Below are 16,331 nucleotides of genomic sequence, written 5' to 3' on the forward strand. Positions count from 1 at the left end.
CGCACAATGCCCTGACAGGCATTGATGGAAGTGGGGAGAGGAGCCGCCGCAGATTCACACCCGGCTGAGCCGAGACGAGAGGCCTCCGCGGTATTCCCAAGCTGTCTTCCCAAGCTCGCAGGCAAATCAGGATGACTGATCTGGCTCGGGTCAGGGGTCCAGGCCGGTGACCGGAGATTGGCTTTCCAAAGGCTCCTCTAAAAAAAAAGTCTGTGAACTGAAGGAAGCCCCTCCATCGATTCAGCAGCACAAAGAAGAGGGGCCCATCTGGAAGGGCATCAGCCTGTGTGCGCAGGCACAGAGGAGGGAGTGTGGTGAAATTAATGCAGAGCGCAGGCTGTGGCCAGCAGGGACAGTGGTTTAAATGCCAGCACCTACAGAAAGCCACCAGTGCCACATTTGGATGCCCCATCCCTGCCTCTGTTTGTTATGGACTGTGCCACACTGCACTGGATGATCCACTCCTGGGCTGCCAGCGCTGGAAAGGAGCCTTTGCCCTCGGCAGTGCTGGGAAATCATAATCAAATCTCGGCAGCTCTGCAGAAATGACCTGCACTCTGAAGATTCCTTCCTACAGCCTGGAAGAGCTTGAAGAGCAACACTCAGCAGCCCAGAGGGACGCTGGGTATCACCCCCAGTCCTTTAGAAGCATGTCCTTACACATCCAGAAATTAAAAATCACGCAGGGCAGCCTAGGTGACATTGGGTTGGGTTATGCAGGAGAAGGAACCCTTTCCAACTGGTTTATGTTCAGCAGGTACTGCAGCCCCCTGGCCAGGACCCCAGCCTGATTCTGGAGGGATGTTTGCTGGTCCAACTCACTCACTCTATTTGTGAGCCAGAGAGTGCAACCACAGACTTAACTGAATCCTTTCCCAGTGAGGGAGCAGAAAAGTCCTCTGCAGAACCATGGGGAAGCACAAACACCTCAGGATCACGCGGATGCCCCACTGCTTAGCAGGGCTTTGGGTGCTCGTGCAGAGACCCTCCTTGCAAAGGCCATTCCCACATGTCTTCCAAAGTCAAACCCATAAATTATTCCTAAATCAGGAGCAGCTGGTTCACATCCCAGTCCTCCACATACTTATTTGTCATGGGAACTGAAATATGATTTGCTATATGGTACCCTCGCCACAACCACAACAGCCTTCAAACTCACAGCACAAAGAACCTGCAGGCTGCTCTGTCCTCCCTAACGGGCTCCAAATCCCTGCAAATCCAAGAGTTTGTGGGGTGTGCGCAGCACAAAGGGATGTACAAACCCATCTGCACCTCTCTGCACCCAGCTAACGTGGGTTTCACAGAAAAAAAGCCACTCTGTGAAGGACAGGTTCTGCTTTCCCTGGGTTTGGTACCAAAAAGACTGTCTGGTCCCGAGTGCTTGGATGTTTGTGCTTGAAGGCTCCTCTCTGTATCACTGCTGGGATTAAGCAGTATGAAGAGTTCAAGAAGAGCAAAGTTGTCCTTAAGTTCATTTACGAAGGAATATTTTCCCTGATGAACCCTGAACATTCACGGCCCTTGAAGTGAGACATTCCCAGAGCACTAAACCAAGTGCAGACCAGTGAGGAGGAATTTAAAAAGGGGACATTTCACCAGCAAAGGTCACCAAGGAGAGCAAACGCCACCTGAGCCTGGATCCTAACAAAGCCTTTTTTCCAGTGGAACAAATGAAGTCCCTTAATTAGCATTTTGTAAATAAAATCTTCTTGGAAAATCAATATTTGGAGCCCGCCTTGTTCCTTGCTATTATGGCAACATAAACCCCATAGTGTGATATACTTCTGGGCTGAAAATTACCCACCCAGACCTCATTGGGTCAAAGGAAGAAAAGCAATAAACCTTTCAGAGTGATGATTCAGAGACTATTTCATGCTTCCTTGTAAATTTTGAAGTAATAACATAGAAGCACGATTTTTACAGAAGCCCGTGGTTAGTTAACCATAGCCAGTAACCACCCCTTCCTCCTGCAGTGATAATCCTGCTTTTGGGATGGGCTGGTGATGCCAGGTGGGAATTCTGCTAGAAATGCCCATTATACCTCTCAGGTATTTGGGCTGTGATCAATCCAAATCACTCCAGAAGCAAACATAGGCATCTCAGATCATCAGATGGGGATGGATCCCCCGGACACAAGGATGGCTCCACCAAAGTCCAAAAAGCTCCATCAGCATCTCCATCGAGAGCTTGGTTCAGTGCAGCATCAGCCCACAGTCAGCTCCATCCCCAGCATGGCAAGGCAGCCCCACCATCAGCTCCTTCAGTCATTTTTATTCACAGCTTTTAATGGAAAACCCCACAATTCCTCACGCCTGAGCCTTCATGCATTTTTCATTAACAATTATCCGCTATCCCAGAACTGCTTTTGATTTTTTGCTAATCATCGATTGGCTATTTTGTTCCCACACAGCTGGCATTTTCAAAACATAACAACCACCTCTGGAGAGGGCACAGCAGAAGGCTGATCTTTAATGCTAATGTGCCCAGAAACCGTCAACACATCAGGTGATGGGAATTCACATCTGAGGGACCACGAGGGAGGAGGTGTTTATCGGAGGCAGCCTGTGAGGCTGATTTTAGTGTGCTGTAAGACTGGAAATCACTTAACAAGTGACTCTGTGGTGTTGCATCAGCAGCCACATCCAATTTCCAGTGAATCCTGTCCTGAAGCTGCTGTCCCATCCCACCAGTGATGGGCTTCTGGAGTCCCTCACCTCGTGGGTTTGCTGTGGTTGGGTTTAGAGTTACTGCACCTGAGGGAGATGCACAATGGCCCTTCCCAGCTTTGGGAAGCAACAGTCCAAGGGATCCATCAGCTGTGGGTTTGTGTAGACATGCTGCTGCACACAAGAGTGAGGCCTCCAGGTGCAGAAGCAAAGCAGCATCTCAAATGCACCATCTTCTGTAGGTCTGGACCTCACTCCTAATGACACATTTTGCAATCAATTAGCACATGATATGTTTTGGGAAGATTCACTCTTTTTTTTTTTGCCTAAAGATCCCTTTGGGGGCATTCAGACCTCTATGGCAATACCAAGCAGAGTTTTAATCCAAATGAATTTTCTAGGAAACCATGTAATCTAATTAAAAAGCTCATAGTGCAGTTTAGTAGCTTCATTACTAGTAGATTCGAGATCCATCTTTACACAGCCAAATATTTTCCAAGTGCAATAGACTGACAAATCCAAGGCATAACCACAAACTGATTCTGCCTGGAACTAAGTGGGTTACAGCACTTCGTCGTGCCCACGAGAGTGAAACAAAGGACAACTTGAAAAAGTCCCAAAAAAACCCCATCCATCGATGTGTCTCTTCCAATCCACGGAGCTCCCAGACCTGCTGCACCAGCGAGGGCATTTTCCAGACTGACAGCTTTGGAAACACCAGGCATGGCCACTTGCCTGAGGCTGGGGGTCCGAGCAGACCAAGACCAGTGTGAAAGAAGACAAAAGTTCAACACTGTCGAGTGCAGCGGCCTCAGGGCTCAGCTTTACAATCCTGTTACTATGGCTTGAGAAGATGCCACGTGTCAGCTGAGCCTCAGGAACGGGCTGAGCTCCCTCAGCCTGTGCCAGATGCTGTAATCTGATCATTTAGCTCGCTGTGGAAAAGACTGATGCTAAATTGCTTTAAATGATTCCCGTAAGAAATCGGTTCCAGCGACGTTCACCGAGTCGCTGCTCACGTGCACGTGTAGAGGAGCTCCAGGCACAGGAACCTGGCCAGGAGACAGGACTGTGACCAAAGACCCAACTTCTACTTCCCTCAAACAGTGAAAAGGAATGATTTCACAGGCAAGACATCTGGGTGAGATGCAGAGCTGGATTCAGTGTCAGTTTTGTCATGGATTTAATGACTGCTCGGGAATCTTTGGTCACTTCTGACTCTGCTTCCTCATCAATAAAAGGGAATGCACTAATTTCTCTTCTTCCATCTCTGCTCTGTACATACCACAAGGGCAGACGTACCTCAGAAACCCATGCAGTGAACTAGAAGACCACGAGCCTCCTGTGAGTGGCATCTGTATGTGCACACACAAAACTCCCTGAAGCTCTAAAAACTCCCAGCTCAGAGAAAACCTCCACTGACAAGAGATTTTATTGTAACTCACACCTTATCCTTCTTACAATGCACATCCTCCCATCCTTCACATAACAAAGCCTTAAAAGCCCCTCAAACCTGAAAACAAAAAGCCATATTATATAGGAACCTAGCAAAATAAACTCACTCTTCTCCCCGGAGGAACAAGTCACGGTGCCTGCACAGCACTTCCCAACTGTCTAAACTGACCTCCAGCAAGGCTGGGTAGCTGCTTTCATGAGACACATTTGTTAATATAGAGAGCAGCTATATGACACCACAGAGTACAAACCTCTACCAATAATTCAGGTTTACAACACAGGTGCTATTATTTTGTAGTATATTGTTCCATGCTATTTCCATAGAAACTACATCGTCGACTTGTAATTTTCCCACTAAGTGCATCCCCCTGTATCATTTCCTCAGTACAAACATCCCCATCCCCTCACAGGAAAATGCAGTTATTTAGTACTCAGAGAAAACACTCTTCCCTGGTGAGATAAAAGGCTGAAGTTTAGAGAAAGTCAGGTTCTGTGCAGATATTATTTCTAATGTATTTGCATTTGCACACCCAGGCAGGTCAATGTTCAGGGATCAAACACAGTTTCTCCAGTGCAGAGTGACTGTGTGGTTCCTGTCAGCCCCAGGGACAACATTTAGTCCTTCCAGAAATACCCAGATGATGATCAGGACAAAAGAGTAACTTTTACTGGGTTCCTGTATCAACAGTCAAAGTCTAATGTTTGATGTCCTGGCACAAAAAACCACAGAGCACTGAATAAAACCCTACAAGATGCAGGTAGCAGGAGCAGGGCGTTATCAAAGCCCAAACCGAATCCACAGATCTGCTTCTGAACTTTTCCACCTTCAGATCAGCTCTTTGCTGTGCAGAAAGCAATTCCACACCCCTTTGCACTGCAGTGCCAGCAGGACTTACCTGTTGTTGTTCTTCAGCTTGATGTGGTCGCTGGTCTCCAGGATCTGCCCGTTCCTCAGCCAGGTGATCTGGGGAGGGGGCTCCCCTTGGGCCACACACGTGAAGATGGCAGTGGTCCCCACCGGCCTGGAAATGGACTGGGGATGCTGCACAAACTCTGCAGGGGCTGTGAGGAGGAAGGAGAAGGAGGGTGAGAAAAGTCATGATGATCCCTCTTTATCCTGCTACAAAGAACTGATGGAGAGCTGAAGTGAGTCCTGTAGGGTTCAGGCAAAGAGCAGCAAGGTTTAAGCCCCCTTACCTCTTCCCAATCTTCCACTGAAAGCAACCCTAATGCTGAAACTGGGAAGATGTGCTGTTTCCTCAATGGTAGAGTGAGATCAATGCCCTGGCTTTGCCCAAAGGACCTGTATGGCATCAGCAAACTGCTCCAAATGGAAAGAAATGTATGGATGTGGTACAGTAATCTGGCAGGGAGTTCTCTCCCCAGTAAATATCAGGTTCACTGCAAATTCTCCTGGCACCAAGAGACTGGGAAACCTTTTTTACCCCAGATATGTAGCCTGGGACTGTTAGGGTCCTGCCAAGCCTGGCAGGAGACTCCACCATGCCTGTAGCTGCTGCTCACCTTGTCTCCAAATGTTCTCACCTTTGACAATAACATTTCTAAACAGAAAGTGATTTCCCCCTTCCAGCAGCTCAAATTAGATTTAAAATCATTTATACAGAATAAACCAGCGTATCAGCCTACAGAAAACAGGGCCTGACAGACACAGCCAAAGAGGGGAGATTATTCAAGCAGTTCTGCTTCAAAGGGCAAAGTGATAAATATACTCCACGTTGCTGCTGAAACCTAAAATCAGGTGGAACCGGCAGCAGCCACAATGAAGACAAACAGATATGAGGCACAGGCCCATAATAAATTCACTGACTAATGTCACATGACTGATGGCTGGTGTTGAATTTCTTTGACAAAAGCAAGATTATCCAGTGCCACTCACCAGCATTTTCCAAGCATGGGGCTGGTGGGCTCTGCCACCAGCACAGATGTAGGGATGGGAGAAGGGGGCAAACTGGTCCAGCAAATGTGTTGAGGAGTGGCCAGGCTGCAGGCAGGATGCAAGAGCTCAGCCTTGTAGTTCATGGCCAAAACAGCCCTCGGGGTTTGCTGCAGCAGTTCAGAGGGATAAAGCTCTTCCCCAGCTGTGTGCAGGCAAGGGAAGAGCATTGCTGCTGCTGCTGCTGCTGCAACACTGCCCAACTGCAGCGAAAGATGCTTGTGTGTGTGAGTGAAGTCATGCATGTTGGAAGTCCTGCAAGCAGGAAGACACAGAAATTCATCACAGAGCCCGTCCCCCTCAATGGAGCCCCCTCCTTCATTTTTAACAATCAGAGGGAAGTGGAGCATGGCAGGTCTGCTTACGTTGGTGTCTGCCAACAGAGTTTATTGTCAGGCCACTGCAGTTGGCACTCTGGTCTGCTAATGGACCTGATCTCAGCAATCCAATGGACACATATTTCCAGAACCTCCCACTAAACTTCCCAGGTGCCAATCAACCTCTTGTCCTTTTACTTCCCTCCTATGTTATTCCTCCTCTAGACCTATAGTTTAAAATAAAATTCAGGACAGGTTCAATAAAAGTTGGGAGCAAGGGTAAGCAGGGGGAAAACCCCTCTTCCCTGCAGTGAATGGTCCCTTTGTGGCTTGCAGCAAAGAGCATCAGAGCCTTGATTTCCCTCAGCCTCCCGCCCCCTGCTTTGTGCTGGCGTGGTTTTGCTGGAGCAATTATTTTGCAAGTGGCTGTGCACCTCCCTGCTTTCATCTGGGCTCACGAGCTGCACCCGCAGCCCTCGCAGGTGCAAACCCACGGTGCCAAGGAAGGGCACAGCCACCTTCCAGCTCCTCGCTGCAGCTTCATTAAAGACCCCTCTTGGCTCGCTGCCTCCGCCTCCCCCTCGCTCCATCAAATCCCAAACCCACCGCTTGTTCCAGCAGAAACAAAGTTTAAACATGGAAAGGAGCATCCGGCATAACCCTCCTGGAAGCGCCGGCTCTCCTTATCCTCCCTTATTAGCCCGTGTCAAGAGGGAGTAATTGGAGCGGTGTCGCGTGTGACTCGGGGCAAGGAACGTGCAGCTGCGGCCGCTGGCTCGGCGCCAGTGGTGCCGTTCAGAGCCACAGCCCCGCGGGTTCCTCGGGTCCCTGCTCCCCTCCGCCATCCCTCCTCTTCACTGCTTCACTAAACACCCCCAGAGCAAAACCCCAGCCCCTGTTTAACTTGCTTAAACTCTCTGGGGAGCAGGCTCCTTGGAATGGCTCCCACCTCCGCTGTGCCGAGCTGCCCCTGCCCCGTGGCGTCCCTCACGGCAAGACTTGGATGCCCTTCTGCTGTTCCTGCTCCTCCTGGCTTTGCCCAGGCATTGCTCTGTCCCTTTCAGGTCTCACCCTACTCCTTTTCGTGCAGAAGGAACAGCAGAGTGGAGCTGCAGCAACAAAATGGCCCAGGTTGTTGAAGCAGAAACCCACAGTGTAGAAACCCATGGAGTTAAAAAGAAATGGTCTGAACGCCACCAGGGTCCTAACATGGACATTGCTCCAAGGAGATGCTCCTCTGCTGCCCTGGACCCACTGTCCATACCAGTGTCCTCAGGCCGAGTGCCCTCAGGCAGCTGCTGGACAGAAGACTGTCTGTCCAGCTTTCCTGGACAGAATGTCTGCTCTCCTCTTCCCGGGTCCTCTCCCTGCCCTTCCAAACAATTTCAACAGGAACCAAGAATTTGCCATCTCTGTCCCTGGATTAGTGGAAAAGGAGCAGAAGCCAAGCCCCGCCTGCTGCCAGGCCCCCACCCCTCATCGTTCATAATTAATAGAGCATCTTGTCAGGGCTCATCCCACCCTGCATGGACATGCAGTGGCCTGAACCCCTCTCCCCCTTCTACACTAAATGCCAAAAGGCCATTGTAGGCAGCCACCAAGCCTCCAAGCCCTCCACCAAGATCTTAACAAAGGTACTAATGCAGATCTCTGTTAAGAGCAGAGGATTCACACCTGGCAAGGAGGAGTGGGCAGGCTCCAGCCCTGGCTTGCAAAGTATGAAGAAAGCAGAGCGTTGATTATTCGAGACTTAATGGGAGGGAGGGGATCATGCAGTTGTAATGAATATTTAAAGGCGTGACATTGGTATCCAAAAGCAATAACGCTTCAAACCACCCCCAGAATCATTAACGAAGTGATTCAATGGCTTTTACTGTGCTCAGCAAACTGTGATAGCAATGAAGATGCACTGTCACAGCGGGTTGTGAGGGCAGACCCGGATGGGTTCCAGCTCTCTGGGGACATCTCATGTCAGCAGGGACACCAGTGTGTCCCCCAGGACACCAGGGAGCTTCACTCTCCTTGCCGTGAGGTTGTGGTGTGGTGCTTATTGCAGCACCTGATGGCTCACAGAAGGTCCTGAGGATCAGGGAGCACTGACAGGTCACTGCAAAGAGCCCAAGGATTAGAGAGCACTGACAGCCAATGCTCCAGCACCAAACAAATCCATACTGCACCTCAGTACGAAGGGTCAATAATTCTCAAGTAGCCTGTGGCAGGGGGAGAGAGGGAGGGAGGCTGGGGTGAGGAGAAAAAAGAATAACATGGAAACAACAAAACCTCATAAATTAGGCTACTGGCACCTACAGTAAGGGCATAAAGCAGAAGGCAGGTCAACAGGGAAGTCAGTCAAGCACAGCAACCGGTGACAGGAGATTTAAGACAACTGCTGCTCCCTCGGCTTCTCTCTGTTGACTACAGAGGATGCCCAGATGCTTATGTGAGTGATGTAAGTAGCAGTGATGGGGACTGCAAGGGCCAAAGATGGAACCTGTGCCCATGTTCCCTGGAAAACAGGCAGAGACCACTCAAGGAGGCTGTCGTGGAGGCTTGTCCTTCAGCCCTCATGATATTCTTGTCCCAGCAAGGTGCAGGCTGGAGCTCCACAGCAGTGGGATGTGTTCCCACATCACCAACTGGTCCCGGGAGAATGCTCCAGAGGGCTCAGACATCCCAGCTCACTCCAGCATCCTGATGGACAAGATTTGAGTGCCCACCTGTCCCTGTGTGGTGGCTCTCCTTGAGAAGGAAAATGTGGACAGGAAGGGAACTGGGGGACACTGACTCAAGCAGCACGCACTGAAACTGGTTTGGCAGCACGAATTTAGCCCTGAACTCAAAGAACAAACCAAGTACCACAGAGCCAAGACTAAGCCACAGCAACTGCAATATATCTGCTTCTGAATTCCACCCCACAGCCACGGCTTGTGATGCCAGCGAGCGAGAACCATGGAAGAAACATCAGGAAGCGCAGTGGTGGCCGGATCTGCTGGACCAAGGAGCGTTGCCCGGTCCTGCCAGCAGAAAGCAAGGCAAACAAGGCAGTCATTGTCAGCAGAGCCTTCAAACCCGTGTCCTTAAGATGGGCCCTCATTTATGAGATGGGATCTCATTTTTCTGCATAGCTTTCGGGAGGAAATGAAGCGTGGAGTGGAGAACACTGGTGACCATCTGGCCATTCACAGCCCATCAGTTTGTTATGACACCAAACACATAATAAAGCACAAAAGATTGCACAGGAGGTAGAGGGAGAGTGCTTTGATATATTTTTTTTTTCCTCTGCACCGAAGCCTGCTCTTCCCTCGCCCCACATGCACACACACCCTCCGCTTCAGCCAGCGCCGCATTCGGCCCTTCCACAACTCCCCCCGTGAGACTTTCACTGGCAGCCCCGGCACAAAGCAATATTCAAATGGCTGCGCCGGGATCTGAAGGGAAAATGGAAACTTTCTTGTGTGAGAACCTTACAAAAGAGATCAAAGGAGCCCTAAATGGCCAGGGGAGGGCAGGGAGGGAGGGAGGGAGCGGGGGATTGACGCCTTCCCCTCTGGAGGGAGGAGGAATTCCCAGGAAGATAATAAGATGGCGTTAGATGATCTGAAGGAAAGCCTGCACTGGGAAAGGACATAACTGCAGGAGGAAGAGCAGAGCCCTGTGCTGGGACACCTCTGCGATGGGACAAGGACCACTGCTGGCAGCAGGAGGGAGGACGTGGTCCCAGCCCCAGCCTCCCGCCAACTCCCTGCCTTACAACAGGAAACATCGCCCTTTCTCCCCGAGTTTCCCACCTATAAAACTGTGCCTCCTTCAAAAGACGAGGGGCAAGTTAATTTGTGCCTCCGGGCACTTCAAGGGCCCCTGAATAAAGGCAGCAAGTACCTGGCCTGGCGTGCTTTGAGGACGCTGTATTGTCCTAGCCCTGTGCTAACTTCCTCTCCAACCAGGCTTTTGATAGCCCGCTCTTTGCTTTTCTTCTCTTTACGGATGTAATTTGCATCGCTGACATCTTGACAAAGATAAAACCCACGGTCTCCCATGTCAGTCATTATCGCTGTTTTCTTCCCAGACAAACCTGAACAGCAATCATTTGTACCTCTCAGCTGGAAAATTCAGGCAAAATGAGATGCAGAGGAAGGAAAGGCTGCTGCCAGAGGGAGGGTGAGCAAACCTGGGATGAGCTCAGCTGCCTGGCCAGGGTCTGCCATTACCCTCCTGCCTGGGCAACAACAGTCCCCCCAAAAATATGAGGCATTTTAAGGATGGGCAACACAGGCTGGGGTCCTGGACATTGCAGCTTGTGTCTAAGGGCTACACCAAGGCCACACTGGCCACACTGCTCCACACCACTGCCAACTTCTCTGCAGATGCTGAACACAAGAGCTTCCCTCCCCCACAGCGAGGCTGGGCTCCAACAGCCTGTGATCAACATTTTAGGGACCAATTCTCATCTTGGTTCCCTGGGCAAAAAATACACAGGAATTCTACCCCAGCTGAACTCCAGCACCAGGGAGTGATGTTCAACTCCCCAAAAAGCTACTGATGTGTAGCAATGAGAGGCTATGCTACCTTTCACTCTCTCATCCAGTTGCTAACAGGAGCAGTCAACAGAATTCAACAGCTGTATTTTTATAGTTTCATAGATTTTCCAAGTAACTTCTCTTGGCTCTGCCTCCCTTCCTCCTTGCCATCAGCTTGGCATTTGGGCTTAGGAAGCCTCTGCTACACGTACCATGTGCAGAGCTGTCCTGTAGCAGCTCCAAAGGGTTTTACCTACAGCAAACTTGCTCTTAATGCCTGGATTGGTGTTTATTAATAAGGGGACTCATAGCTGTGCCAGATGGGAGGCCCTCTGGTTGCAGTGCTCACCCAGAAATCCAAGAGCAAAAGAAACAGAGTTTTCACCTCCTCTCATGTCTGATCAGCACCTGGGGCTCAGGGGGCATGAGCAGCCCTGTCCAAGCATCCTTTCCACATTGCTCCTCCATGGCTGGCTGGATCACCACCAGCTCCTGGGATCTGTCAGGTGAGCATCAGGCCTGGAGCAGGGCACTTTGCCCATCACCAGCATGAAAGGTTCAATTAGCAGCTCCAGCAGGAGGTGTGTAATTTTAGATTCAGGATATCATCAGTCAATAGTTAATGAGTGAACTGATGAGAGGCACGAGATGCTTTAAGTGGACGAGCTTGAAGAGGAGGTGAGTGCCTGTAATCAGGGGCGGATTGCTGCCATTCAGAGCACGCTGCCAGCTGGGTTTGCCTTCTCAAATACTTGCCTGGCTCCCCTCACCATGGAGACTGGTTGCACGGAGCACGTGGAGAGGATCTGTGTGGTTTCTTCAGGGCTGATCTGTACTCTGGGCTGAACTGCCCTTTACAAATAGCATTTCAGGACAGTTGCTGCAGGAAGAGGAAAAACCTGCATCCCATGGGCGTGGCCCTCAAAGGGTGCTTCACTCAGGTCACAGCAACAGGCTCAGACACAGTACCTACTGCTGAACAAAACAGTCTTGCAGACGTTTTGGAAATGATTTAGACGTACTGGTGCCATTTCAGTTGGAGAGCAATACTCCATGAGTGGTATCCACTGCTGGGTATCACTGCAGGACTGATATCTGTCACTCAGAGGTGTCCGGTATGAGAACAGTGACCACGTCCTTGTAATCACTGAGGACCACGAGACAAATTTGGCTGACTAACTCAGCCCAGGCTTTCTGCTGAGATGTAGAAGTATAACAACAACAAAGAACTGATGTCTGCTAAGCCAAATAAATGCCTGTGATGGGGTGGGAAACCATTCCAACTCTTACAGCTGAGGCCACAGTCGAATGACACCCGGCCGCTACTCACCTGTGTGGGACACAGACCCACCCCCTTGGGAAACCACGTGCCTGGCACCATCAGAGGAGCGCAGTCAGCAGCTGTCCAACCCACCCCACGACAGTGCCCAGGGGCTGCGTGGAGGGGCTGCTCACCTTGCACCACGAGGCTGCCCTGGGCCGTCCTGCGCACGCGGGTGCCGGGTTTGTTGGCGGCGCACACGTAGATCCCGGAGTGCTGCACGGTGAGGTCTGAGATCATGAGGTTTCCTGTCCCCAGCACCTGGATCCCCTCCACACCAATAGGGCGGCCATCTGAAAGAAGGGGAGAAGGACAAGAGTCACATGCTGGACCTTTGTGTGAGGCTGCCCAGGACACAGCCCGCAGTGAGGTCCAGTCTGTGCACTTACGGAGCGGTGCCACGTTCTGTTGCTGGGATTTGCCAAGTAAGGTCAGTGGGATTCAGCTGAAGCTCTTTGCAGGACACAGTTCAGTAAAGAGGCAAAACCAAGGTAAATCATCTCAGCTTCTGCAAGCCATTGCCTGGGTTCTTATATTAGACTGACAAGGATCCAACCAGCTCAACAGCCTGTTTCCAATGGAAAGGCTCTGGGAAGAAGAAGTCCAGCGAGCCTTGCAGCAGTGCTTCCCTGATGGTCTCTCCCAGTCACCAGCAATTCATGACCTGGGGACTTCTCAACCCAGAAGTGACGCTTTTTTACCTGCTAACCCTTGACAAATTTTTTGTGGCTTTGAAAAATACAAGAAGACTGGATTTTCAACCCCTTAGCTGTTGAACACAGAGCAGCTCAGGCCCAAGGAGCCAGACTCTGAGCTGGTGCTTACATCTCCTCAGGTGCTTTGGCTTGGAAGGGAAACCAGAAAGGGCTTCCTCCATCCTGAATGATGGATCTGAGTCATGTGAAATAGTTCAGTCTCAAGGAATTCACTTTTTTCCCCAACAAAGCCTGTTTTCTCTGGAAAATTCCCAGCCAGCTCTAATTACAACGTGTTTCATTAGTATCAGGCTATTGCTTTTTATTGTTGCATTGATTTGTGTTTTAAGGCACTGTCTGACAAAGGCAGCTCTAAATCAGGCCTAGCACGTGTCAGGGTGTCTGAGCAGAGGGGCAAGACAGGGGAGGAATTTCACTGGAGGAGAAGCTTAAGGGAGCACACTTTCCTCAGATGGGAAATGGGAATTCAGCTCTTCTCTCAAGTTTGCTCATGGAGAATCTACAGAAATGGGAGAAGCAAGAACCAGCCCTGGTGATGTCTCCACCTGACCATCCCAAGAGCCCTCCACACTTGTGTGCTCTGCTACAGCAGAAAAATCTGTGTCTTGTGCTTCAAAGCTGTGGCTAGTAGAAGGAAAAATTCATCTGAAAAATTCCTCCTGGAAGCTCTATAGGAATGTGCCATAATCCTGCCACGAGCTTCGTGCTCCAACACAGACAGCTTGCAGGGCTAGTTAAAAGTTGTCCTGCAATCACATGCTTTAGATGCAATATCGTGCTTTGCATAATAAAGAGTATTATGAGGATTTGGGGCATTGATAACCAACAGGTTCTGGAATAGACTGGAAAAACATGAAGGCAAAGCAGCACTCAAGGAGAGGGACAAACCAATCATCAACCAAGAAATGCCACTTTGCAACCTGCCAGTGCTTGGGTCCTCATGGAAAGGCAGGAAATTTTGAAACTTAAAGGTTTCCTTACTTCATTAGGCAGGCAATGCCAGACCCTTCCATTATTTGCATTGCAAAGAAAAAAAGCTCAGGTCTTTTAGAGAGAGAAAAACAATGCCATTAAATGATTAAATGATCACATAGCTGGCCAAGCCACTGCTGCAGTAAATGGCTCAGTCATTAAAAGGACAGTAAAACATGACCTGTCCCACACTGAGTGAGCAGTAACAAGGAACCATTCCTTCCAAACAGCACTTGAACTGAAGTGTAGAGAGGTCTGAATTAAATTCAAATTGAACTTGATTTCATCTTTTAAATTAGACCTTCTGGAAGTCTGTATTTACAGTAGGCATAAAAATCAAATCTCTCTCTTGAGGGAGGGATGACACCAGTGAAAGATGCAAAGTGGCCATACCTGGATCCTTTATCACATCATTGCCTTGACAAATACCACAGAAATGTGACTTGAATGTCAGTAGTTTTACTGTATTATTTATAGCATGTTCCATAAATTAAGCATGCAAAGACCCAGACTGCAGCAGGTACTCCCCACAGTCCAAATACCAGCATCAATACATCCTCAGTTCTCTCTCTAGCTCCAACTATTAACTAGAGGTGTGGTGGTCTGAAGAAACATCTTCTGTAAACCAGGAATCTTTCATTTCCCTGGAGAACAAAGCTCTCCGAGCTCAGAAACCTCAGGGATCTGCCATTTGGGTCAGAGTGTGGCCACCTCTAACAGCCAGCAAAGATCACTGTGCCAGATCATCCCAGACACCTCTCACTCAACTCCTCCCTTCCCAAGAGCACTGACAAGGGCTTCTCCAGAAATACCTCTACTTTTCCAGCCTGCTCCATCCTTCTCACTCTACTGTGCCTCACTCAGCCTGAGCTGTCCCACACTCAGTTAGAAGATCTTCAGCTAATATCTAGTCCAACTCAGTAACACTGACAACACATATAAATAATACAGAGTGTTTACACAAGAAATTCCTCACATCCTGAAAGCTCAGCACTTTGCAGAACTGCTGTGCTGAGGGACTTACATCTCACACCTGCTTTGCAAAGGTTGTTATTTATTTTAACCCTGTTTTCTTTCCGCAGAGACCCGAAGAGTGGCTTGGATCAACCAATCCAAACCCTGTGAACCTCAGCATCACTTGCCATCACCAAGTCACGTCTCCATGGAGGAGAGCTGAAAGACTGCAGAAGCTAACACTTGCTCAGTTCCCAAAGCTCTCGGGACCCATGCAGGCCTGAAACCACTGCTCATTTAACATGTCCTTCTACTTCTTTTTATGAAGGCAAAAGCAGAAAATTTGAGGGCTGAAAACAAGGCAGTCTGTGTGGAAAAGTCAGACAGATTCTCTCTGTCGATGCTCAGTTGATGAGGACAGAAGGGGGAGGTTCAGCTGTTGGGAAGAGCAGACAGACCCAAATCAAGGAGATCGTTCTCCAAATGGGAGATGCTCCCAAAACATGCTCCAGCTACAGCCTAGTAGAGACTTCATAGAATCATTAAATGGTTTGGGCTGGAAGGACCTTAAAGACCATCCAGTTCCAATCCCTGACATGGGCAGGGACACCTTCCACTATCCCAGGTTGCTTCAACCCCTGTCCAACCTGGCCTTGGACCCTTCCAGGGATGGGGCAGCCACAGCTTCTCTGGACAACCTGTGCCAGGGCCTGCCCACCCTCACAGGGAAGAATTTCTTCCCGATATCCAAAATAAATCCGCTCTCTTTCAGCTTAAAGCCATTCTCCTTGACCTATCGCCACCTGGCCTTGCAAAATCTCCCCCTCCAGCCCTTCCTTTAGGCCTCCTTTAGGCACTTCCATGCTCCCTGTTGGGATGGGGTCTGGATGAAAGGCGCCTGCGGTTTGGGAGCCGCATTATTTATTTTCCCAAGGTGTATGTGATGCTTTCTGGAGCCCATTCTCCGCCCGCTAGCCGGGTGATTGGCACACCGGCACCAATTACGGAGCCCCCTTAAAACGTGCCAGGCGAGATGAATATGCAACAACACCGACGCCTTTCTTTGATAAGTAGCAAGTAGAAAGAAAGTAACAACTTTCTAAATGTTGATCATTTAGGTCTTTTGTGAATTCTTTGTATTGTGTCATAGCAGCCTTCCACTTTTTAGACGCATGGGTCTCCTGCTCGGGCGGACACTGGGCACTGTGGATTAGCATATTTAGAGTACATTGCAACAGTTGACTATTCAGTATGTGAAGTGGTGAAATTTACTCTATTATTTCTAAACACTTACGGGAACGGTGCTCCTGTCAACCAGTCAGCCATCTATTGCAAGCTTCTGTGTCCAATAAGTTACCAATTAATTGGCTCCTACAATTGTTGTATAGTTTACTTCTTGAATGGCTCCCTCTTTAGTAATTTCCTTCCCATTGTGGGGCCCTTTCTGACAACTTCTGTA

The 16,331-nt window shown here is 49.6% G+C and overlaps 1 protein-coding gene across 1 annotated transcript in view; it reads right to left on the reverse strand.

Annotated features, from left to right (window-relative positions):
* IGDCC3 (immunoglobulin superfamily DCC subclass member 3) overlaps nucleotides 1-16,331 on the reverse strand; it is a 94,945-nt gene that overhangs the window by 11,994 nt on the left and 66,620 nt on the right. The window contains exons 6-7 of the mRNA XM_050309745.1: nucleotides 12,365-12,523; nucleotides 5,018-5,183 (exon numbers count right to left, since the gene is read on the reverse strand). Of these exons, the coding sequence (XP_050165702.1) occupies nucleotides 5,018-5,183; nucleotides 12,365-12,523 (325 nt within the window). The remainder of the gene's footprint in view (nucleotides 1-5,017; nucleotides 5,184-12,364; nucleotides 12,524-16,331) is intronic.

This window comes from Myiozetetes cayanensis, unplaced genomic scaffold, assembly GCF_022539395.1.
Source record: "Myiozetetes cayanensis isolate MyiCay16 unplaced genomic scaffold, myiCay2020 scf14, whole genome shotgun sequence".
In the NCBI taxonomy this organism is placed as follows: domain Eukaryota; kingdom Metazoa; phylum Chordata; class Aves; order Passeriformes; family Tyrannidae; genus Myiozetetes; species Myiozetetes cayanensis.